The sequence below is a fragment of the Mobula hypostoma genome, chromosome 11, assembly GCF_963921235.1.
Source record: "Mobula hypostoma chromosome 11, sMobHyp1.1, whole genome shotgun sequence".
NCBI classification, from domain to species: Eukaryota; Metazoa; Chordata; class Chondrichthyes; order Myliobatiformes; family Myliobatidae; genus Mobula; species Mobula hypostoma.
Window position 1 is genome coordinate 34,864,832 of NC_086107.1, and position 25,237 is coordinate 34,890,068.

General features: G+C 40.8%; 1 protein-coding gene across 1 annotated transcript in view; it reads right to left on the minus strand.

The window, feature by feature from the left end:
* accs (1-aminocyclopropane-1-carboxylate synthase homolog (Arabidopsis)(non-functional)) overlaps nucleotides 1–25,237 on the minus strand; it is an 83,558-nt gene that overhangs the window by 34,515 nt on the left and 23,806 nt on the right. Inside the window, exons 3-10 of the mRNA XM_063061810.1 lie at nucleotides 20,273–20,916; nucleotides 18,680–18,739; nucleotides 11,611–11,681; nucleotides 9,028–9,097; nucleotides 6,804–6,870; nucleotides 3,321–3,418; nucleotides 2,661–2,738; nucleotides 1,660–1,760 (exon numbers count right to left, since the gene is read on the minus strand). Of these exons, the coding sequence (XP_062917880.1) occupies nucleotides 1,660–1,760; nucleotides 2,661–2,738; nucleotides 3,321–3,418; nucleotides 6,804–6,870; nucleotides 9,028–9,097; nucleotides 11,611–11,681; nucleotides 18,680–18,739; nucleotides 20,273–20,916 (1,189 nt within the window). The remainder of the gene's footprint in view (nucleotides 1–1,659; nucleotides 1,761–2,660; nucleotides 2,739–3,320; nucleotides 3,419–6,803; nucleotides 6,871–9,027; nucleotides 9,098–11,610; nucleotides 11,682–18,679; nucleotides 18,740–20,272; nucleotides 20,917–25,237) is intronic.

Genomic DNA, 25,237 nt, shown 5'->3' on the forward strand with positions numbered 1-25,237 from the left:
CGGGATGTGGTGCTGTACTCCGTGTCTGGGCATGGCTGCCGTGAACTGCAGTGTCAGTACTGATGGGAAATCCACCAGGACCCTGGTGAATTCATCGTCGGACAGCGTAATGGAGTCCAGGTGTGGGGCTGGCAACTTCGCTTCACCCAGGGAGAACGTTTGAAAAGTCTTGGCGTGGACTAGTCACTTCCCTTGCAGGTCGACCAGCAGGCTGTGGGCTCGTAGAAAATCTGCCCCCAGGAGTGGTTGCCACGGCGGCCAGTGTGAAGTCCCATGTGAACCGGCTGGAGCTGAACTGTAGCCGCACCATGCGGGTGCCGTAGGTTCGTATTGTGCTGCCATTTGTGGTCCTCAGGGTGGGTCCGGGTTCTCTGTTGCGGGTGTCGTAACTTGTTGGAGGTAAAACGCTGATCTCCGCTCCAGTGTCGACCAAAAATCGGCGTCCCGACTGCTTGTCCCAGACGTACAGGAGGCTGTCCTGATGGCCAGCTGCCGTAGCAATCGGCAGCGGCTGAACCTGGCGTTTCCCGGGAATTTGCAGGGTGGTCTGCAGCGACGGGCCTCTGTGCCCCACCGCTGGTGGTAGAAGCACCATTGTTCGTTGGGCTCTGCTGCCGGGCCTGGTCTGGTCTGTCGTTGGGCACGCAGCTTGGTGATCTGTGCGACGGATGCCCCTCTCTCCTTCTTGGCATTCCACAACACATCTGCTCGGGCCGCCACCTCCCGGGGGTTGCTGAAATCTGTGTCGGACAGAAGCAGGCATGTGTCCTCAGGCAGTTGCTCTAGGAACGCCTGCTCAAACATGAGGCAGGGTTTGTGTCCTTCAGCCAGGGCCAGCATTTCGTTCATTAATGCCGACAGCGGCCTGTCTCCCAAACCATCCAGGTGCATTAAGCGGCGTGCTCGTTCGCGCCGTGAGAGTCCGAAAGTCCTTATGAGCAGGGCTTTGAATGCTGTGTATTTGCTGTCCTCCGGGGGCGACTGTATAAACTCCTCAACTTGTGCAGCAGTCTCTTGGTCGAGGGAGCTCACCACGTAATAGTAGCGAGTGGACTCCGAGGTTATCTGCCGAATGTGGAATTGTGCTTCTGCTTGTTCGAACCACAGACGGGCCGGCAGCGGCCAAAAGCTTGGCAGTTGTAACGAAACTGCGTGAACAGATGTGGCGTCAGTCATCTCTGGCCCAAATATCGTTTGGGCCGTCGGGGTCACCAAATGTAACGATATGCTACACACAGCGCTAGAATAACCACACGGAGTCGGTGAGTTGGAGTTGCGATGAAAGAGATTTATTCAAACTTCGCGGCCTGCTTTAAAGCCTTCCCGTTCCCGCCCTCCCTGGGCGGGACTACTGTGGGGAATGCAAATTCCCAGACCCCTTCGGCGCACGGGATTTTCCCCCTGCTGGTAAAGATGGCCTGGAGCCCTTTTTGGGGCAGGCCTCTCTGCCTGCGCGTGCTGTTTCGTGAGCCGGTTCGTGTGTGCTAGAAAGTGGGTCGCCACAAGGTCACATTTATTTTCTAATTTTGGATGGCTAGAAAACTGAAGCTGATAACAGCAGGAACATTACATAGTTACGTTGAGGAGATAGTTAAATGTTTTCCTGTGAATGTATTAACCAAAAAAATTTTTTTCAGTATGCAGCTGCTCACATCTTACCTTTTAGCAAATTCAAGAAATTCTTTCATTTCTGTTGCCGAATAAATATCACCCAGGGGATTGTGAGGATTTGTGAGAACCATAGCTGTGACTCTCTGACCCTGTGGTTATACAGAAAAATATTAGTTCTAATGCAAAACAAACTTGCAATAAGAAGTTATTCCAATTAGAAAAAAGGCTTTAAGTTAACACCAGTTATTTTTAGCACCTCTAATAAAATAATGCCGTTTCTTCAAATGTAATTTAATGGTAACTTTAATAACTAAATTGCAAAGTGCATCAATCAGATTATTTCTTTTTCAGGAGCTGGCAAATGTGTATCTTCCATTTTTGATTTTCATTACAATTGTTCCCATGTTTTCAATCTCACAAATTATGCAAGATCTTAAATATGTTGTAAAGGGAAATATCAAGTCATAGAGTTGATTAAAAATGAAAGAACTGAATCTAGACAGTCCACTGAAATACAGGGGATTGGGAATTGCACTCCTAGAAAAAGGGTTGTATCCCATTTTTCTGTAATATCATCATCTATGTATGCATCAGGAAACATGAGTTGAAAAACAAAGGATTATTTATTTGTTTTGTTCTACAAATGCTGTGAGAGCAAACTTTATTCCTCATCACAAAATTTTGGGTAGTGATTTGTGAACTCTGTAAGGGTGAATTTCTTTTACAAAAAGGTCTATAACACTGAGGTCACTTGTTCATCAGCAGAAATAAAACAAATTGCTTGAAACGATTACTTGCACTGTAAAACATCTGGTAGAAATTACTGATAGAAAACAGTTAATATAACGTGTCCTTTGTTCTGTGACATCAAAGGACAAATGACATTTGATGATTGATGTAATCACTGCTGTAAAATTTTTTACACTGCAAACCAAATTGTGTTGGACACGCTCAAAGTTCCACCTTAACTAATCATGGCATTCTATAACTAAACTGTAAGAAAATTACAATTATGTAATAAAAGTGATGAACACTTCTGAATTATTCACCTGGAGCTGTGCAGTTTCCATTGACTTTTTAAGCTTTCCCACTGTAAGATGAAATGTTCGTGTATCACCATCAGTCACCTAAAACAAGCCCAAAAGAATACTTAGGTTTATACCTATAGCCTTCTAACATATAATTTCTTGCTGTTCCTTTAGTTATACAATGACAGTTATATCAAAACAGAATGTGACACCAAAGGGTCATATAACGTTCCTTTGCCAAAACATTCCTGGCCATTATGTGAGTGGGCCTGTTTCAATGTAGTATTCTATGACTCTATAAAACAACACCCTGTATGTATACAATTTTCACATTTGAGGAATGATATAATTCTCTTTACAAAGCATAGATATGGAGACTCCAGAAATGAAAGGGAATCAATTATGCAGTGAACCAATGATAAGAGGCTGCAGTACAAGTTCTAAGACCATGCAAGTAACTGTAGCCAACATCTTAAACAAAAAAAAACACACTATGTGTTGTATTTCCAAGCACAACTTTGATTCCCTGTGAGAAATCATGAGCAACAGTACAGATCAACCTCGCCTGTATAATTTTCACTCATTCCAAAAGATGCTCAATATTTGTGGCAGCTTTTATAACGTACAAGTATTAAATACAAGGAATTACAAAGACAAATGTTCAATAGTTTGTTCCCTTACTGTGCTCTCCAAATGCACGAGTTGTGGTTTGACTTTGCTGTAGAGAAAAAGGTCATCCTTAATAACACCTTGGTATGGAGTAGGTAGTAGAATTCTATCTGTCAAAACAGAAGGAAAAGTGTCTTAAATATACTAAAATGAGCAAATAACTAGCAATTTAGAATTTCGACCCCCTTGGCCTGTTGAACAAACTAATTTTATATTCTGGCATATTTGTTGCAAATAACCAAGGCTCCCTGTTTTAATTTTGAAACAAATTTGTGACAGCAACGTTGAAGAATGAAGCAAATTTGTGGTCTTACTTAACGTTATGTTTTCCTACTAAGCATCTAAGCATCCTAGATTAGGTTCATGCAAGGGATTTAAATTGGTGTCAATGGTAATAAATACAGCATTTCCCAAACTTCAACTGCAGCCAAGTCATTTGTAGGTCCTCTCACTATACAAAAAGAAACTGAGGCACAATGGATAGTAACCCTCATCATGGGAGATTCTTGCTCAGTGTAGTTGAGAAGGTGGAAGTAAAAGATTTATTTTGTCAGCCTTGAGGGAGAGTTTGTTTGCTGTAAGATGAATGCCAAAAGCAGTGTGCAGCATCTGCCAACTCACAGAAAGCATTTTACTATCAGCATGAGCACTTGTATGAAACGTTTACCTGTATGTGACCAATGAATCACACTATAATGTGAAGCAGCAATTCTTACTTGGGCTCAAGTGCTACCTTGACAGCTAATAGGCAGAATAGCAAAGCCCAGAGTCACCTTTGGCAATCTTTGAATGTATCAATACATCAAGCTTTATTGTTATCAAGGATTATCTTCATGAAACAAAACTGTGGACTGAGCTGCTTTAACCTTTGGCATCTTTGGAAGGACCTTCATTCAAATGGGTGTAGCACATTATCTACATCCAAATCCGTAAGATCGTTAGCCTACAGTTCATGTAGACGAATCAGATGTCAGTATGCTTAACTGGTTGGTGAATGTCGAGTGAATTCTGTCAAACCGCATTCCTAGGGGATGTGGTCTCTGAGCAACTAAAGGACTGGGCTCACTGTAGGGGAAGGTTCATGCATGGCTTTACCAAGTAAACAAAGTCCACAAATGCTGAGCATTACTCTTGACGGGAAGAACTATCTTTCCCATTGCTATCAGATTGGGGTGGAGTAGCCAAACTACCGTAGTCATTAATGGGAATAACTTAGAGAATGTAATATCAACACTGCAGACAAGCTAGGAAGCAGAGTATATCCCTTTCTTATTCTGATGAATGAACATGTAAGTATTAGGAAGAATCTGTTTCCATCACAAACACTATTTCGCAGCAATTCCCTCTGTAACCCTGAGCCCCTGATCAAAAAGATGAACTGCTGGAGGAACTCAGCAGGTCACAGACAGCATGTGAAGCCTGGGAAATGGATTGTTGGCATTTCGAATTAAGACCCTTCATCTGAAATGAAAGACGGAGGGAGATAATTAGCATAAGGAGGTGAGGGGAGGGGGTAGGGCAAGAGCTTTTTAACCTTTCCTACTCCATTTGCTTAGATGTTTGCATAGACTTGGCATGCAACCTAAAACTTTGGCAAACTTCAATAGATGCATAGTGGATAATATCCAAACTGGTTGCATTGTAGCCTGATATGGGAACGAAAAAGCCTACAAAGAGTAGTGGATACAGCCCAGTCCATCACAGAAATAGCCCTCCCCACCATTGAGCACACTTACATGGAGTGCTGCCACAAGAAAGCAGCATCCATCATCAAGACTCATACCACCCAGGCCACGCTCTCTTCTCGCTGCTGCCACTGGGAAGGAGGTACAGGAGCCTTAGATTCCACACTACCAGCTTCAGGAACAGTTATCACCTTACAACCATCAGGATCCTGAACCAGTGTCAAAACTTCACTCACCTCTATGCTAAGCTGATTCCACATACTACAGGCTCACTTTCAAGGACTCTATGTCACATGTTCTCGGTATTATTAATTTTTTGTTTACTCAATTTGTCTTCTTTTGCACATTAGTACGTATCAGTTTTTTGTTTCTATATAGTTTTATAAATGTTTATCGTATTTCTTTGTTTTCCTGTAAATGCCTGCAAGAAAATAAAACTCAAGAAAGTATATGGTAACATATACGTACAGTATGTTGATAATAAATTTACTTTAACTTTGAGTTTTGTAAACCTTTATTGTCTCCACTTATCATCTTCCAGCCCCTGTTGTAATTTCCACCCTTCATTCCCCCAGCTGATCAACCACTCCTCTTAGGGATCTCCCTATGGCTTGCCAGCTCCTGCCCCATCCTACCCACTCACTTCATTATACTCGCTACCTCCCCTCCATACTTTCAATCCGGACGAATGACTCCAAACAGAAACATCAACTGTCCCTTTCCCTTGTCACTGCTTAACCTGCCAAGTTGCTCCAGCAGCTCATCTTTCTGTTCCTGGGTCCAGTGTCTGCAGCTACTTGTGCCTCCTGTAACTTTGATGCCATACTTCACCTTGACATGTTCCAATCTTATCCGATCTTTATCGGTATAACTGCAGTGTCAACCAACTTTGAGTAACATGAATACTTCAGCACACTACAGAATCAATACAAATGAACATTCCAAATTTCTTTGTGAAGAAACTATTCTTTACATGACAAAAGATCAATGATGAAGCAGCTGAAGTCTATGGACGCTAGCTTGAGACCACAAGGAATACTAGCGGTAATATCCTGGATCTGCCATGTGACAATTATGATCATTTTCATTGGTGTTGGAAGGGTAGGTGATTCAAGGTTTACAAAGGTCCTTTGATGCTAATTCATTGAAAAGTCGCACACACAGTTACTCTCACTCCTTTTCTACAGTTCCATTTTTATGTTCATTTGGATGAATATTAAAGCTAAACTCCAGAAAAGGATTCAGAGTAACTGTGATTCTTGTATGAAAAACATTTGATGGCTCTGGGCCTGTACTCACTGCAGTTTAGAACTTAGCTCTGGGCCTGTACGAGTTGGAGTTTAAAAGAATATTTGGGGATCTCATTGAAACTAATTCATTGAAAGGCCTAGAGTCGATGTGGGGAGTATTTTTCCTATAGTGGAGGAGTGGAGACCAAGTCATTGGGTATGTTTAAAGTTGAGGTTGTAAGAGTGTCAAAGGTTACGGGGAGAAGGCAGGAGAATGGGGTTAACAAGGATAATAATTTAACTATGATGGAATGGTGGAACAGACTCAACTGGCTGAATGGCCTAATTCTCCTCCTATGTCTTATGGTCTTCATTTCTGGATCAGGAACTTAGTTTTTAATATTTCATTTACATCCATTTCAAACTACACAGTAGTTTAAAATTATTTTTACGATAATGATATGTACATAAAATATTATGGAACAATATCATATCCAGAGTACAACCCTGCTCAACTTAAAATCAAATCCAAATACTTTGCTCTTTCAAAGAACAACTGCACAGTTTCAGCTTTTACCTACCTCCAGGATCACAGAGCACAGCAGACAATGAGGAAAAGAGAGATCCACAGCCATTAACCACCACTATCTAGAATAATGAAAAATTTATTGAATGCAACATTCTTGGATATGGAGTATTTCATGTAAAAGTATTACATTTGAGGTGGGGACTATGGAAAAGGATGCGGGGGAGGGAAGAGTTAGCATTACAAAAATATCTGATAATGAACTATACAAACCAGTCTTAATGCAGGGTCTCAACCTGAAATGTTGACTATCCCTTTGCCTTCACAGATTTAAACTGACCCACTGAGCTCCTACAGCAGTTTGTTTTTTAATATAAGTGGCTCATGATTTTATCATTTCGATCCATAAATTCTCACTTTATTAACTTCATATTAGGTTTAGATTTACTCCTGCTTCCTCTTTCATTTTTACTGTATGTTGCAGGAATATTATCACTGTATGGGTAATTAGGGTGCTTGAGCTTGGCCGAGGAGAAAACCATTATTACACCAGCCATCAAAGTCAGAACCACAGCATTTTATACTTTTTCCTCCTGCAGTTCTTTATGACTAGATCAAGGACAAGTAGCAGCTGCTAAAACTCTCTGTAAACCCTGGACTGGAGAACATGTTGCTTACATCTATCCAGGGACTGCCTTGGGATGTTCCTCCTGTCAGACATGCCATGCAGAATTAAGATTTCAGGACTACCGAGAAGTATTGTTCATTGTTTAAGTGTGAGGAGACAAAATCATATTCAGGCCTCAGTATTAAAAAGCAAAACAAAAAACTGCAGGTTCTAGACAACTGAAGTGAGAACAAAACACGCCAAGGACTTTTGTGGAGAAAGGGTTGAAGTTTCAAGCCAATGATATTTTCATTGAGCTTCATTCACAGTCTTTTCTCCTCTACAGTTCTTGCTGGACGTGCTCAGTACAGTACAATCAGTGCAGTGGCTATAATCTCAGTACCAAGCATTTTAGGGTTACAGGCAATTATAAATGAAGTTCTACTTTTACACTGTGACACGGGGTATATTGAACATTTCGTGCCTTTTCTATAATCAGGGGATTGCAGCAATTCATTCATCTATATCATGTTAAATTATACAACAAACCATATGACTTGTGAATAGCTAATACCCATAACCTACAAGCATTTCAATTTGTGCATTGCATAGCAACATGTGAATTGTCTTGTGCATCTCCAGTTTTGGGGGTGGAGTAAATAAGTGGGATAATTAGGTGGTAGAAGTTTAAGACCATTGTATGTGGCAATTCATTTGATAATTTGGTGAAAGCAGACTTCTAATATCTTAGAGCAGTTCTGATGAGTAACTCAGCAAATGGATCCACAGAGCAAATCTCCAACACAACTTGCTATTGTTTATCTTGTCAACCAGTGTCCTAACATTTTTTACTGTCTCAGTGAATACATAGCAGGACCATTATCAGCACTGTTAACAGCAAAATTTTAATAAAGCATTATAAAAATGTATGACAAATGAACAGGCCCTTTTGTCTCATCTCATCTATGCCAACTAGTCCTACTAGCCTGCACGAGGCCCATTCTCCTCTAAGCATTCCTATCCAAATACCTGTCCAAGCTTTTTTTAAGAAAGGATGTAGGATTCAGCAGAGGTAGAGAGTCAAGACTGTAAAACATGGCAAGGATTTTGAATGTATAGTCAGAAAAATAGATAGATAGATAGACATACTTTATTGATCCCAAGGGAAATTGCGTAATATGTGAGTTAAAAGAGGAAAGTCCAAACAAGTAGCAGGGAGGATTCTCGAGAAATGGAGTTTAGGTGCAATAGAGGACTAGTCCCATTTCTCATGGGCTGAGGGGGCTAATTGGCATAAAATGCATACTGTGAATGAGATGGAAACATGCTGTTTTGACGAAGGATCAAATGTGGAGATAGAGATTCAGCTTAGGAATGACACAACAAGGCAGCAGCACACCACCTGGTTCAGACTGCAGCTTACACTGAAACTATTTGCCAAGATACACACCACTCAGCATAACAATTTTACAGACTGCATGTGCTAAACTCCACACTGTTAATAAACAAATTTTTTTTCCTCTCTTTCTGGAACAGCTAAACCAAAGCTGTTCCAATTTCATCACCAACATACCGAGAGGAACCATTCCCATCCTCACTAATACTGTTTAACAAAATTCAAGGTTAATATGCACAGATATTTTTTTTTTAAACTGGCTACCGCATTACTCACGTTGTCAGGCTTGAGATACACAGGAGCTTTACAGTGATGCGTCAAAAACTTTGCAATGTCCACTCGGAGACTGAGGTCGTAGAATCATGAAAAGACAAGATAAATAAATTGCCTTTTGTAAACTCCATAATGTTGAAACTTTCACGAAAGCAACACACAATAAAAAGCTGGGCAGTTATAAATAAAGCACCACAGTTTTACCAATACTATTTTATATTTCTGTCTTCATCGAGCTCATCAATCATAAGATTAACATTCACTACTCAAAATAAAAATTTGGAGCCTTTATCAAAGCTGTAAAGATTTTGATGCAGTGTCAAGGAATGACTTGGATACACAGTGTGCTACGTGGAGGGGATATGAGCTGGAGGTTTACATTTACACCTGCTTTTCTCATACAGAAGTCGGTAGATGTTGCACACTTGAGACGTTCTATGAAAACAGCCCTGATCAATTAATGAGAGAAATATTGGAGACGGTACACCCCATTGCCACGCTGGACAGTGCAAGAATCAAGCTAGTGGCTTAAGAGTGAATAGGTAATTGTGTTGAACTTCACTCATTAGTCCTGTGCATCAATTCTTATCTAGAATCATCTATCCAAATTACCTCATTTCTCACCTTTCAGTGTATAACCCTACAGGTTATGCCACCAAATAATTTGCATTTACCATGTCATCAAAGTTGAAAGTGAAAAGTAAATTTATTATCAAAGTATATATGTCACCATATACAACTCTAAGATTCAATTCTTTGTGGGCAAACAAGTAAACAAAGGAAACACAACAGAATCAATGAAAGACTGCACCCAATAACCAATGTGGAAAAAAATGCAATAAACTGCAAATACAAAAAGCAAGAGAAGAAAAACAATCAACAAATATTGAGAACATGAGATGAAGAGTCCTTGAAGGTGAGTCCATAGGTTGTGGGAAATAGTTCGGTGATGGAGCAAGTGAAGTTATCCCTCTGGTTCAAAAGCCTGATGGCTGAGGGGTAGTAACTGTTCCTGAGGCTCCTGTAACTTCTTCCTGATTGCAGCAGCAAGAAGGGAGGATGAACTGGATGGTGGGGCTCCAAGATGATCTATGCTGCTTTCCTGCAACAGTGCTCTGTATAGATGTGCTCAATGGTGGGGGAAGGGCTTTACCTGTGATGGGCTGGGCCGTATCCACTACTTTTTGTATGTTTTTCCATACAAGGGCATTGGTGTCTTCACACCAGAGTGTGATGCAACCACCCAATATACTCTCCACCACACATCTATAGAAGTTTGTCAACATTTTAAACGTCATGGTGAATCTTTGCAAACTTGTAAGAAATGAGAGGCAGGAAGTTACAGCTACCTGTAACTCCCTCCCTGGTCGAATTATTTCCTGAATTGCCTTTATTCTTTTTTCAAATAACTCATTTCTATTCTCCCACATTTGACCTTACTGCTAATACAAGCACATTTTTCCCATTTAGGAATCTAATGCAGGAATCTCACAAGTGAATACTTCATTGTTAAGTTTGAAAGAGGCAATTCACTGTAACAGATGTAATTCAGTAAGAAGAAGATCTGGCAATATCTATGGTTGGATGGTGTTTCATAGCATACCAAGTCACCATGTTGACAACACAAGACCTAAGCTGGTAGAACTTCGCTTTATTTTTGCCAAACAATGAGTGGAGAATGGACAAGACAGAAAAAGTATCAATGCTTAAATAGAAATAAAATTGTTAATGCTTCCTGGTGTTATAACTGCACAACAGTATTGATAGTATATGCAGAAGACATTCTCGGGGTAATGGAAACCACATTACCTCTAAGGACCACTCACACTAATGTGGAGAATCCAAACTTCCTTTGAGACCCCTTTCATTGTCATTCTGACTGTCTGCCTAACATTGATCTCCTCGGTGATGATGTAACGAGTTTCTGTTGTTTTCTGCTGCCCTTGTTTTAGGCTTGTGAGCAGTTCAATGCAATAGAGGAATGATTCTAAGAAAAAGCACCAAACTTACTTTGTTAAAGCATCTAATTGCATTTAGATGCTTCTGGTGTTTTAAAAGCTCTAATTTTGAAATAGTTTATTTTATATTTTTAGAAGTATCATTTCTTACATGTAATGTCAAATAAAAGTTTTTTTAAAAACTGGGGATAAAATGTATTTGGCAATCTAAACCCTCATGTGGGCTGGCTTTTACTTTTAGCAGGAATGTATAGGGCCTTTCTAACTAGGAGCCAGCTTTGGAGACCAAGATGTCACTGTTAACATATGCAGGCAGAACAGATATGAGCATTGGCAGCTTGCTCCTTCCTGACACAGGCAGAACTAAACTGAATTCTCTTGCAGACAGAATTGTGCTTATGGACTCACGAGTTTTATGTCCCTGAAAATATTTCTGCTAAATTACTAAACTGAAACATAATTGTCTCCAACAACAGGTACTGAAATACCAACCCAGAGCACATTGTCAATTCCTACATTTGAGCTTGAATCCGGTGATTATTGACTCAGTATGTGTTTGTGGTAGCTCATTCATGTCTATGTAATCCAAAACCAATAAACGGCATATTAAAAATCACAAAGTACTTACAACTCTTGTCCTTTCCAGTCTGAGCATTCCAAGGGTGGCAGATCTATCTGAATTACGTCAGTCTGCATTAACTGCAAAAAAAGAGCAATTTGCAATTCTATTCAGCATGCTTAACAGGAGTACTACTCAATAACTATAAATCTACAAGTCAGCAATGAAGACAGTTTGAAATCCGTTATCTGTACATTTGTACATTTAGCAGTTTTATATAAAAGATTCTGTAGGTGAAACAGAAATGCAATCATAAATCTAAAGAAATCAAATATAGGAACTTTTTGGAACACTCAATAAGCTTACTAAGTGCCTTGAAAGTAATAAACACGAAATGCATCTGGAGCTGAACTGCTTTAAATATTAGCATAGGAAAATGTTGAATTAAATAGTTTCAATTTAGAAGGGGCACATAAACCTTTGGTCAAAGAGATGGATTTGAAAGGAAGAGGGAGATTTGGTCAAGCAAAGACCTTAAGAGGGGAATTTCAATAATAAAAGAAAATCCAGGTAACACTGGAATTTGCTGCCTGCGGTGAAATGATGAGTTCACTAAGTCATCCTCAACCCCAAAGGATATGACAAATCCTCTTCAGCCAATAATCTTAATGTTGTTAAGCTTTCCCAGCTTACCTTTCCAAAACATCATTCTTTTGACGACTGACAATGGATTCCAACTTCTACATTTTAATCAAATGTGGTTGCAATTTAACTAACCACCAGATCAGTCCGTTGCTTCGTATCCTACAATTCTTGCATTCCACAACAGTTATATTAACAATTATATTAAAGATTAAAGATTAGCTTTATTTGTCAGAATCAGAATCAGGCTTAATATCACTAGCACATGTTGTGAAATGCGGTGTCTTTGTGGTAGCAGTACAATGCAATACATAATAATTAAAAAGCATGAATTAATACTGACATATTAAATAGTTAAATATGTAGTATTTGTTAAATTAAAAAGTAGTGAGGTATGTGTTCATGGGTTCAATGTCCATTCAAAAATCGGATGGCAGAGGAGAAGAAGCTGTTCCTGAATCACTGACTGTGTGCCTTCAGGCCTCTGTACCTCCTTCCTGGTGGTAGCAATGAGAACAAGGCATGTCCTGGTTGATGGGGGTCCTTAATGATGGATGTCCCCTTTTTGAAGCATCGCATCTTGAAAATGTCCAGGACACCACGGAGGCTAGTGCCCATAATGGAGGGGACTAAGTTACAACTCTCTACAGCTTATTTCAATCCTGTGAAGTAGCCACCACACCCACCCCTCCCCATACCAGGCAGTGATGCAGCCAGTTAGAATGTTCTCCATGGTATATCCGTAGAAATTAGCGAGTGTCTTTGGTGACATACCAAATCTCCTCAAACTCCGAATGAGATGCAGCCACTGTCGTGCCTTCCTTGTAGCTGCATTGACATGTTGGGCACAGGACGGATCCTCAGAGAAACTGACACTCAGGAACTGAAGCTGCTCACTCTTTCCACTTCTGACCCCTCCATGAGGACTGGTGTGTGTTCCCTTGTCTTACCTTTTCTGAAGTCCACAATCAGTTCTTTGGTCTCACTGACGTTGAGTGCAAGGTTGCTGCTGCGACACAACTAGCTGATATATCCCGCACTTGTATGCCCTCTCATCACTATCTGACACTCTGCCAATAATAGCTGCATCATCAGCAAGTTTATAGATGGCATTTGAGCTGTGCCTAGCCACACAGTCATGGGGGTAGGGAGAGTAGAGCAGTGAGCTAAGCACACACCCCTGACGTGCACCAGTGTAGATTGCCAGCGAGGCAGAGATGTTATTTCTGATCACACAGATTGTGGTCTTCTGGTTAAGAAGCCAAGGATCCAGTTACAGAGGGAAGTGCAGAGGCCCAAACTTTGGAGCTTTGCGATCAGAACTGTAGGAATGATTGTATCAAATGCTGAGCTGTAGTCAATAAACAGCATCCTGACAAAGATATACGTACTCTCCACATGATCCAAGGCCGTGTGAAGAGCCAATGAGATTGCATCTGCCATGGATCTATTGTACCAAAAGGTAAATTGCAGTGGGTCCAGGTCTTTGCTGAAACAGGAATTAATTCTAGCCATGACCTACCTCTCAAAACACTTCATCACTATAAACGTGAGTGCTTTTGGATGAAAGTTCTTAAGGCAGCTCACCCTGCTCGTCTTGGGCACCGGTACAGTTGTAACCCTTTTGAAGCAAGTGGGAACTTCCAACTGTAGCAATGAGAGATTCAAAATAATGGCTCTGGGAAAGAAGCTGTTTCTGAAACGTTGAGTGTCTTCTGGTTCCTGTATCTCCTCCTTGATGGTAGCAAGGAGAAGAAGACATGTTCTGGCTGATGGGGATCTTTAGTGTTGGATGCCACCTTTGTGAGGTATTTCCTTTTGAAGGTGTCCTTAATGTTGAGAAGGCTGGTATCCGTGATGGTGCTGCCTGAGTTTAAACTTTCTGCTGCTTTTTCTGATCCTGTGAAGTTCTATACCAGACAGTGATGCAACCGGTTAGGATCCTCTCCACAGTACATCTGTAGAAATTTGCGGACGTTTTTAGTGACATACCTAGTCCCCTCAAACTCCTAATGAAATATAGTCACTGTCGTGTCTTCTTTGTAATTGCATAATTATGTTGGGTCCAACTGCTCACTCTATCCACTGCTGATCCATCAATAAGGACTGATGTGTGTTCCCTGACTTCCTCTTCCTGAGGTCCACAATTAATTCTTTGGTCTAACTGATGGTGAATGTGACACCACTCAACCAGCTGACCTATCTCACTTCTGTACGCCTGGTCGTCACCATCTGAAATTCTGCCAATAATGTTTGTGTCGGTGACCAACTTATAGATGGTGTTTGAGCCGTGCCTAGCCACAGAGTCATGGGTGTAAAAAGAGAAGAGCAGTGGGCTAAGCATGTCCTTGAGGTACAGCAGTGTTGATTACCAGCAAGAAGGAGATGTTTCTCCCGTTCCGCACTGATGTTGGTCTCCTGAGAGGAAGTCAAGGATCTAGTTACAGAGACCCAGGATTTGGAGCTTGTTGATTAGTCCAGAGGGTATAGTTGTGTTGAATGCTGAGCAGTCATCAATAAACAGCAGCCTGAAGTAGGTATTGTTATTGGCCGTGTGATCCACGGTCGAGCGGAGAGCCAGTGAGATTGCATCCACTGTAGACCTATTTGGGATGATAAGCAAATTGCAGCGATTCCAGGTAATGCTTAGGCAGGAGTTGATTCTGGCCATGACTAACCTCTCAAAGCACTTCTTCACAGTAGATGTGATCGCATGTACATTGAAACTTACAGTGGAATGTGCCATTTGCGTTAATAGCCAACACAGTCCGAGGATCAGCTGGGCACAGCCCTAGTGTTAGCATGCTTTTGGCACTGACAAAGCATCACCACAACTTATTGTCCCTAACACGTATGCCTTTGGAACGTGGGATGAAACTGAAGCACCCGGACGAAACCAAGCAGTCATCAGAAGACATACAAGCTCCTTATAGGTAGCAGCAGGAACTGAACCCCAGTCGCGGGCACTATAAAGAGTTGCCCTAACTGCTACACTGCTGTGCTGCCACTTTGGTACACAGTTTGCTTTTCAAACTGCTGTAAATTATAGCAAAAGTTAACATATATATAAAATCAAATGTATAACTTTAAGCTGAAGACTGGATTAATGATCATGCCTTAATCCAATTATATCATCCTTTAAGTCTGAGGATAACATTGGAGTTTGACTACCCAAGTAACTACCAGCAACATAACTGGTTCTGCAAAACTTTACAGAATCAATCCGGAATACTACAACCAAATACAGCTGCACTGGGAAAGATGTTTTTGGATCAACAATGCAGAACAGCAGCAGATTGGGAATGGAATTAAATTACAATTTCTATTTCTTTGTCAAATCCAGTCCCTTTCCTCAGTTGCATTAAATATAAGTCAAATAGTTTTTTGAAGACAAGCTGATATACTGTACATGCTGGCAGCATATTTTGGCAATAAAACTGATCTGAATACAACACAAGTCAACTGCTTACCTGAGAATAGTGTTTCTGGTTGGGAACGAAAAGAACCGAATACTGACTTGAGCAAGTAACCATTCTTTAAGCTAAAACCAAGTCAGCTACCGATTACAAAAAGCAGTAAATCTGAGCCCAATAATGTCCCCTAGTGGTATTACACAAAGTATCAGCAATGGAAACCCTGCTTTTCCCTCTTTGTTCTTCCCCTACCCACTCTCTCATCAAGAGGCAGTGTGGCTAATTACATCAAACCAGTGCAGCTTTCCATCCAATCAGCTCAGAGCATCAATCATGTGACATTCTGATTTCCAGAGAGAACAGCGCAAACAAGCTCACTCCTTTTGTTGAGTCTACAGTTTACAGAAAATATAAAAGGCACCTCATCTACAATATACAAGTCATTCAAGAATCTATCATGTATGCGTCCAAGTACGGGCTGAGCACTCCTTATCTGAAATGCCTGGGCCAGAGGTGTTTCAGATTTTGGATTTTGGAATATATAATGAGATTGGGATTGTCATCATTTCCAATGGAATTTATGTATTACCTGTTAAGCACTCCTTTTTCATCACACATATGCATATAATAGTAAAAATTATTATATACTATTAAGATAATGAAAATATAATGAGTGCAGGATAACAAAAGCAGCACAGCAGCATTCGAAGAATATCTGAATCAGCTGTTGAACAGCAACGAACAGCGGTGGGCTTTCAGTCTCCATCTACAATGCCATGTTTTGATTAGAAGGTTACAGTACACTGTACTTGTATTTTACTTTTTTTTAGGTTTTATGTAAGGTATGAAAACAAACAGCATTGTAGACTTTTTCTGGTGCTAGACGTTCATCAGTAATGATCTTTGCAAACTAATCAATGAATTTCTCTTTGCTTCGTGATCAGCAGACGTCTTAACTTTAAAAATATTTTAAATCTTTAAAAATTTCATGCCATGCATTTTCTTAAATTTCTGCAACTGGCTTGCTGAATATTCAAAATTACTTTCAGGTTTCAGTTCATCGTGATAGATCTTTGCTTGTTTCAGCGTACTGTTAAGCAGCATATGCTCACTCCGACAGTGACGAATCTACTCTTTCACTACACAATCAAGATCTTTATTTTTTGCTTCATGCAGTGTTTTTTCTATTTTTCATTAACTCACTTCTCGGAACTGTCTGAGAAGACCTGCGCATCGCCTGGGAACCTTCCAGTGCCTTGTGGAATTTCCCAATTGTGACGTCACGTCAGGACTTAGAGGTTTTCAGATTTTGGAATTTCAGATAAGGGGTGCTCAATCTGCACTCCAAACTGCTTTAAAGCTGATGAATTATGTTCTTGTCACTATTTTAACAAGGCAAACACAAAAGAAAATCTGCATGCATTGAGGTCCCATTAACAGCAAAATGACAAATTACCCATCGATGACACGTTGAAGGTCTTATTTAAATGTGGTATCATCCATGTGGTGAGATCACATTCTGCAATATATTTCTTTTGTGAACTGGTATTTACTTTTTAAGTAAGAATTGTGCATCACAGTTGGATGAATCACACTGTGACATTAAAAAAAAATCGAAAGGTTCCTGTGAAAGAAGTCTCTTGATAGCTCCAAACATCTGTACCATCACTAATAATTCCAAATTTCCTACGTTTAATGGGTTTTCTATTTCCAATTTTTGTTCTTCAAAATACCGATAAATAAATCAAATAAAATATTCACAATGGATTACTATTAAAGCTCAGTAAAGTTTTGGGTCTGTCTCACCATGATTAAGCTCCCACAAGTTAGCATCTTACAGTCACAACTGACATCCGATTGGATAGTTAGAAGTTTATTTTCCTTGAGCAAAGACATTCTTATAAAATTCAATCTGCACAATTTTGAAATGATAGAATATGGTCCTAATGTGGGCAAATAGGGTTATTGTAGATGGGGAAAAGATGTATGGTGGACTGTGGGGCCCATTTCTTTGCTGTACTTCATAACTGTCATTTCTTAAAGCTATGGTTTACTGTAAATACAAAATAATCTGCAGATGCTGGGATCAAGGCAACACTCACAGCACGCTGGAGGAACTCAGCAGGTCGGATAGCATCCGTGGAAACGATGAGTCGCCGTTTTGGGCTGGAACCCTTCGTCAGGACTGAAGAGGGAAGGGGCAGAGGCCCTATAAAGTAGGTGGGGGAGGGTTGGGAGGAGAAGGCTGGTAGGTTCAGTTGAAAAACCAGTAATTCGAAAGACAAAGGGGTGGGGGAGGGGAAGCAGGGAGGTGATAGGCAGGAAAACAATGGGTAGTAGAAGGAGGCGGAACCATGAACCTACCAGCCTTCTCCTTCCAACCCTCTCCCACCTTCTTTATAGGGCCTCTGCCCCTTCCCTCTTCACTCCTGACGAAGGGTTCCGGCCCGAAACGTCGACTCATTGTTTCCACGGATGCTGCCCAACCTGCTGAGTTCCTCCAGCGTGTTGTGAGTGTTGCTATGGTCTACTGTAAAACTCTATGAATATGATTCTTATTTCTCCAAGTTATGGTCATGTAATGATGTGGAGAAATCACTGGTTTGTAAAATTTCTCCATTAATTTCCTAGCAGTCTACAAACCACAGATTGTGACCAAAACTGACTTGGAAAAAAAAAATCCAAACTTTATTATTTTTATACCAGAGATACAGCAGGGTAACAGACCACTCCAGCACAACGAGCTCGTACAACTCAATTACACCAATTCTGACCAATTAACTTACTAACCTGTACATCTGTGGGAGGAAACTAGAGCACCCGGAGGAAACCCACACGGTCACGGGGAGTATGTGCAAAGTAGTTGAACCTAGGCTGCTGGTGCAGTAATAGTATTATACTAACCACTACACTACTATGCACCTTGTTATTTATCAAAAGTGAGAAGCATTCTTATCTGCAGTATAAAATTCGGAGTCTTGTGCAAAATGTTGTTAACACTGAAAATGAGACTGAAGTCATGCTCATGAAGGATGTAATATTTCAAAATAACTTTAACAAGGCTGAAATACAAATGGACATACCCTTTTGGAAAGAAGATCAAAGCACAGCTTGTTTTCGCTGGGTCCTAGATTAATAATACCCTGGAAAGATGAAAGCAGAATGAATATAATAAAACTCATCTAAACAAAACTAGATCCAAACATACTTTAGAACATTCCACAATAATGTTAGTGCTAGATGGCTCCAATTTTAGTTTACAAGTCAATCACAACTTAAGGCGTATACAATAACATGTGGATTTTTACTGCCTATGATATGGAATATTAGTATTTACAAATTTACATGTAACAAACTTTATTTAAAACAATCATGGATATTTCTAGAAATGAGATCAACATCCTACTGAAACAAGGAGTCTTCTGCTGAGCTACAGGAAGAGGAAGGAGAAAATATTCCTCTGGTCTTTGAGTATCAGACATGCTATAAATATCGATCACACTTTGAGTAGAAAATCTACAGATGCTGAAAATCTAAGCAACAGACACAAAATGTTGGAGGAACTCAGCAGGCCAGGCAGCATCTATGGCAGGAGTTCCCAATCTGGTGTCCACAGACTCCTCTGTTAATGGTAGGGGTCCATGGTATAAAAAAGGGTTGGGAACCCCTGATCTATGGAGAGCAGTCACATTTCAGGCCAAGACCCTTCATCAGGACCAGAAAGGATGGGGAAGAAGCCAGAAGCCAAATAAATCAGGGACATTATTACTGGCAGAAAATGACCTAAGTTAGTCTTTCCAACAAGATTTAAGAACTGTAAGATTAGCATGCCTGGTTAAAATAATCAGATAATGATGCAACTGAGTGGCACAATAAATCACAATCCAACAACTGATCTTGCACAACTAAAAATACTTCTTAAACTCTGAAAATACTTCAATTTTAAAAGCAGCAATCTGAAAGTCATTCATCGTTTCCATCAGTAATTAACGTTTCAATCTGATAAGGTACAGTTTCCAAGCAGATTGATGAATAATACCGAATCAAGTTTCAACAATACGGTTTTCAAACTGACTGCAGGGATATGAACATTTACGTTGCTTGGTGCTGTAAAACAAGGAGATCGACACACAACACTACAGAGAAATAGAAACAACTTTAACAATTACTGAGAAAGCTGCTTCAAGAACTCTTTATGGGTAAGTGCGGTGATCCTGAATGGTACGTAGGCAATAAACCTGTGTGCAAATTAGTGCCAAAAGGAAACTTCGGAAACTTGATGTACAATATTCAGAATCCACACAACAATGTTAAAGCAGTCAAAACTAGAACACTTTTCACATGTCTCCAACCACAAAATGAGTGAATCCAAGCACCAAGACGAGTGCGCCCAATTTACCACCAACTCCACTTAATATTAGAATTATACAGATTGTTCAGCAAATTAGTTTTCCATTCAGACCCCAAGTTTCTTAACTAGATTCTTCTGGGAATGGATTAACAAAGCACAGAATGCTAGTAAAACAATTAAACAATTATTCATTAAACAATTCTATATGGACTAGTGTATGGATTTAAATTAGACAGCTAAATGCCCCAAACAAGTAATTCATTAGCACCTTTCAAATTAACACAGTATTTCAAATTTCAAAACTAACATGGCTTAACAGACTCACATTAGGGTTTTTGTCTTCATCATACTTATCTGCATGATAGGCAGTATAATCTTTCTGAAATGTTCCACAAAACTTATTAATTTCATTTCCTCTTTTAGATAAATAAATACTTGACTGAAGGTGCTGGAATGTTGAATTCAGCTCTGCATGAGCCACGGCATCTATCAATCCATTAGGTAAAGGCTTGTTCTGATGTTGCAGTCTGCTGCCACCATCTCTAGAGGTGGAGGCTGAGCATGGGGCACTAACGGTTTCAGCAGCTTGATCAGAAGACTGAGAGAAGACCTGGCTGAGGTCCAGCCCTAACGTCTGCATGGAGCCACCATGCCGAAGTGCATTCACCATCTGAGCAAATATGGTGAACATTCTGTACTCGTGCTCCCTTTCCAATTCCATCCGACGCTGCTCTAACTGCATCCGCCTGTCTTCTAGTTCCATGTCCCGCTGCATTCTCCGTTCCTCCATTTGCAAGAAACGTTCCTCCACTACTCTCTGTGCTGTTAGAAATTTGAGAAGAATGTCATCCAAGGGATCCTTCACCCGGGTTGGCTTCCTTTTCCGGCGAAGTCTGTGAAGGGTAGAAAACGCAGGCCCTGAGGTGTGCAATCCCGAGGAGCTGCCACCTAGATTTGGATTGCCATAGTCTGAAATAAAGAAATGCAGATTTAATCAAAAGCACGTGGTTTATTTTTCCAAGACAGTGCAACACCACAAAGAAAATAAGGATATATTTATGGAAAAAAAACCGGATCAGAACAGAAGCCCACAAGGATATTTCGATTGAGCTGTGCAGGGCTGCTGGGCAGGAAACAACATGAGACATTCATCTCTAAAAATTGACTTCTTTTAAGTACAAAACAGGGAGTATTAATAAATGAGGCTGAAACAGTCCAGAGGGTGTAGAATCCGAGTCCTAAGAGAAGAAAGAATGTGGTGAAGAACACAAATATTTCCTCAGAGATGCCAGCAAAAACAAAATGGCTCTGTCAAAATTGGTTTTAGGCACTTCTATTAACTTGTTTAATATTTAATCTGTCATCATTTCTTCCACACCCCCGCAACAATCAAAATGTATTGTAAATTATAAGGGATACAATGCTGTCTCTTTAAATCTGTGAAATTGTTTTCTAATAAAATCTGTAAAACAGATGTTATAAAATGCTTCTAAAGCTACTATTTGATGTAGTACTGAATAAGTTTTCCTAATTTCACTAAACACAGTGAACTGCTAACTTATGCCTAGAAACAATAATAATTTCACCAAATTTCAACTGCAGCAGTAGCCGTGGTCAATGCAATGCAGCCACACAAATGGGTGACGCTTAATCAAACATTTCACTCTAAAGCCCGCAATAACTTATAGCAACACCTAAAGAATTTGAAATACTGATAGCCTAATTAGAGCAAAATATGCTCACTTTAAACATTTTTTGTGATCATAATAAACATGACAGTTATAGAAACTGAACCATGAATGAACTTGTAAGTCAGTCTGAGCTCACCGGTACCATCAGAAGGTTACAAGTATGTTCTATTTCAGGATTTACACACATTATAGGTGGACTCTTCTCTTAAATACTCCCCCCTCCTCCTGGCAAAACAAGCACAACAGAACACAACCATAAATTCCCCTATACTTCATATGCAACAACAACTTACAAGTAAACGACTACTCCTCCAATTAAACTGGCAATAAAACATCAGACTTGACAGCACTGTTCACATCCCTAAAATGCGTAAATAAGCAGTAGAACTAAGGGCTAGATGTACTGAAATCATGACAATTGGAATTATACTTGGTTTAAGACTTTGGCAATCTTAAGTTCTCATATTAGCAGAGAAATTCTCCCAATATATTGGTCAGTATTTTTTCCTCAGTCAACATTACCAAAAATAGATTATCACATTGCAATGTTGCTTGTAAGAATCTGTTGTGCACAAACTGTCTGCCAAGTTTCCTAATACTGTGCAGACAGTTTAAACAAAAAAATACTACATTGGTTATAAAAACATGTTGTGCCAAGCTCAGGCTGTGAAAGAACTATTTAAACATAAAGTTAATTATTTTACTACTCCAACCATCAGAAGGAAATGAAACTTTACAGACTTACACTCCACGTTATTTGTTTAGAATTCACTCTTATTCAGTCTATTCCTGGACAAACACATCAAATCTATGATAGTCTAAAACAATATCTATAAAGAATTACTGAACAAGCAGCCAATAAGACTCTTAGCCACAGCCCACAGACAACTGCTTGATTTCCAGAACCCTCAGACAAAATCATGCCTTCAGTTTGAGCCAAGCTAGTTTCACCAACAATGTATTCTCCTTATAGGGCAAAATACAAGTGTCCAAGCAGCTACTGACTTTCTAATTAACACCTTAGATCTCAAGGGCTCAGGATGGTAGCACTTCAACACCATGTTGAGAATGGATTATAAAGCAGCACGGTTTATAGCCCTTTTCAACTGTAGGTTTTCGCAAATAAAACAGCAGAGGTGTTTTATGTTTCAGAAAAGCCAAAGCAAATCATCTATTGATCACTAAAAGAAACTGAACACAGGGTGCATGAAAAACCCTTTACATAACAACGCCATCACGTCAGACCAGCTTTTTTAAGCGAAACCCCAACTCAATGTTGTTGATTGTGAATTATGCACGTTTCCACTAATGAAGTTACCCTACACAAGCTCCCCCAGAGTTCACTGAAACCAATATTGTGAGCCTGGCTGGAGCTCGGACGAGTCGCCCAGCTCGGGTCCTGTGTTCCATGGGTGGAGAAACCACAGGTGCCTCTGTCTCATCTAAATGTGCGTTCACACGCTCATGGTCATGTTGTGACACCAGGGACATGGCAGCAGAACACTCCAAATCTTGGTGGGGTGGTTTAAGGTGATCTACTGTAATATGTTCAGGCTTACCTCTCTTATCTATGTTAAAAGCCTATTCTCTCCATCCCAAAATGCAGAATGGGCCATCATAAGGTGCCCTAAGGAGACGGTGGTGTGCATCATGGTAGACAAACGAGCCTGAATGTAGCTCAAAAGGAACCTAGGAGTGCTGCATGCCCTGATGGGAGATAGGAATAGGTGAAAAGGAATTGAATTTACTGAGAAGGGTTGAACGCTGTTGAGAGGCCGACCAGCTGGTCATGGAATCAGGAATGAAATCACCGCACACTCGTAACAGCTAGCTGTATACCAATTCTGCCACGGATGACCACAGGTCCTCTTCTGGAGCGGTTCTGAGGCCCAGCAGAACCCATGGGAGATCATGCCAATACTCATCAGCCAGGAAAGCGCTCAGAGCAACCTTTAAAGAGTGGTGAAACCGCTTGCACAGGCCACTGGGCTGCAGGTGATACACCATGGTGTGATGTAGCCTAACGCCAAGGTTTTGGGTCATCACTGCCCAGAGGTCTGAAATGAATTGGGGACCATGGTCAGAGAAAATATCAGATTGGGTGCCTAACCAATAAAACCAGGTGTTGATGAATGCCAGGGCCATGTCTATGGCTGCTGACGGTACTAGAGGGACGAACTCTGGCCATCTGGTGGTAAGATCCATCATAGTAAGAAGGTGTGCGAAACCGCGGGGGGAGGCGGGGAGGGTGGGAGGGGGGAAAAGGACCAACAATGTTAATATTGACATGGTCAAATCATTGTTCAGGGACCTCAAAAGGTGCCAATGGTGCCTGGACATGGTGGCTAATTCTTGCTTGCTAGCACTCTACACAATCTATGGTCCAATCATGCAAGCCCTTTCTGAGGCCATGCCAAACACACCTTAAAGCAACCAGTTCTGTGAGGCCTTCTGGCCTGGACGCAAGAGGCCACGTTTGGAATCGAAAACAGTATGTCTCCAGTTTGTGGGCCTAATGGGGCAAGGGCGACCAGTCAAGACATTGCACAGGAGAGAGACCACAGGTTCCCAGAAATTAATAGCAGCCATCTGCAGGCCCATGACTGCTCTTCTTTGAACTTAGACCTCTGGGTCAGTAACTTGGTCAGCCGCCACGCTGGCATGGTTAACCCTATGTGTACGCCCTATGCTAACGTGGCTGGCCATGACAGGCAATCAGCTACGGCATTATTTTTCCTCTTGTATATCAGTTGTGAAGTCGGATATCTAGGTCAGGGGGTGTTGCAGCCGTGCAGACCAAGGTCTGATATTTTGGCCATTGCATGCATGAGGGGTTTGTGGTCAACAAACCCTATGAAATGGCGACTCTCTAAAAGAAAACAAAAATAATGGACAGCCAGATATAGACCAAGAAGTTCAAGGCCAAACGTGCTGTACTTCCTTTCGGGGGAAACGGAGCTGCCAGCTAAAGAAATCAAACAGCTTCTATATGCCTCCACCAACTGTTCATGCACAGCACCCACAGCATAGTCTGAGGCGACAGTTGTAATGGCTATGGGTGCGCCAGTAGGGTTGCATTAGAAAGAGCTTGTTTGGTATCATCAAATGCCCTGGTTATGTCTGCTGATCAGGGATATTGTCTTTAAGTGCATATAAGGGGGAGCACAAGTTCAGCAGCTTGTCGAATGAAGAGGCGATAGAAATTTATCATACCTAAAAACTTCTGAAATTTTTTAGTAGTGCAGGGCAGTGGGAAATCCATAATAACGGTTACTTTTGATGGGAGGGGTTTTCCACCTTCTACAACATGCAATGGTTGAGAAAGTCAATAGTTGACAACCAAAACTGGCATTTAGCAGGATTGATAATCAACCTGTGTTGGCTTAATTACTCAAAAAGTGTGCGGAGATGTGATACATGTTCGGATTTGGACGCACTGCCAACAAGTTCATCATCCAGGAAAACAAAAAGAAAATCTAAGTCTTTTAATACAGAGTCCATCAGCTGTTGGAAAGTCTGTGCTGCATTTTTCAGTCCAAGTGGCATGCCCAGAAACTCAAAAAGACCAAATGAGGTTATCACAGCTGGTTTGGTAATGT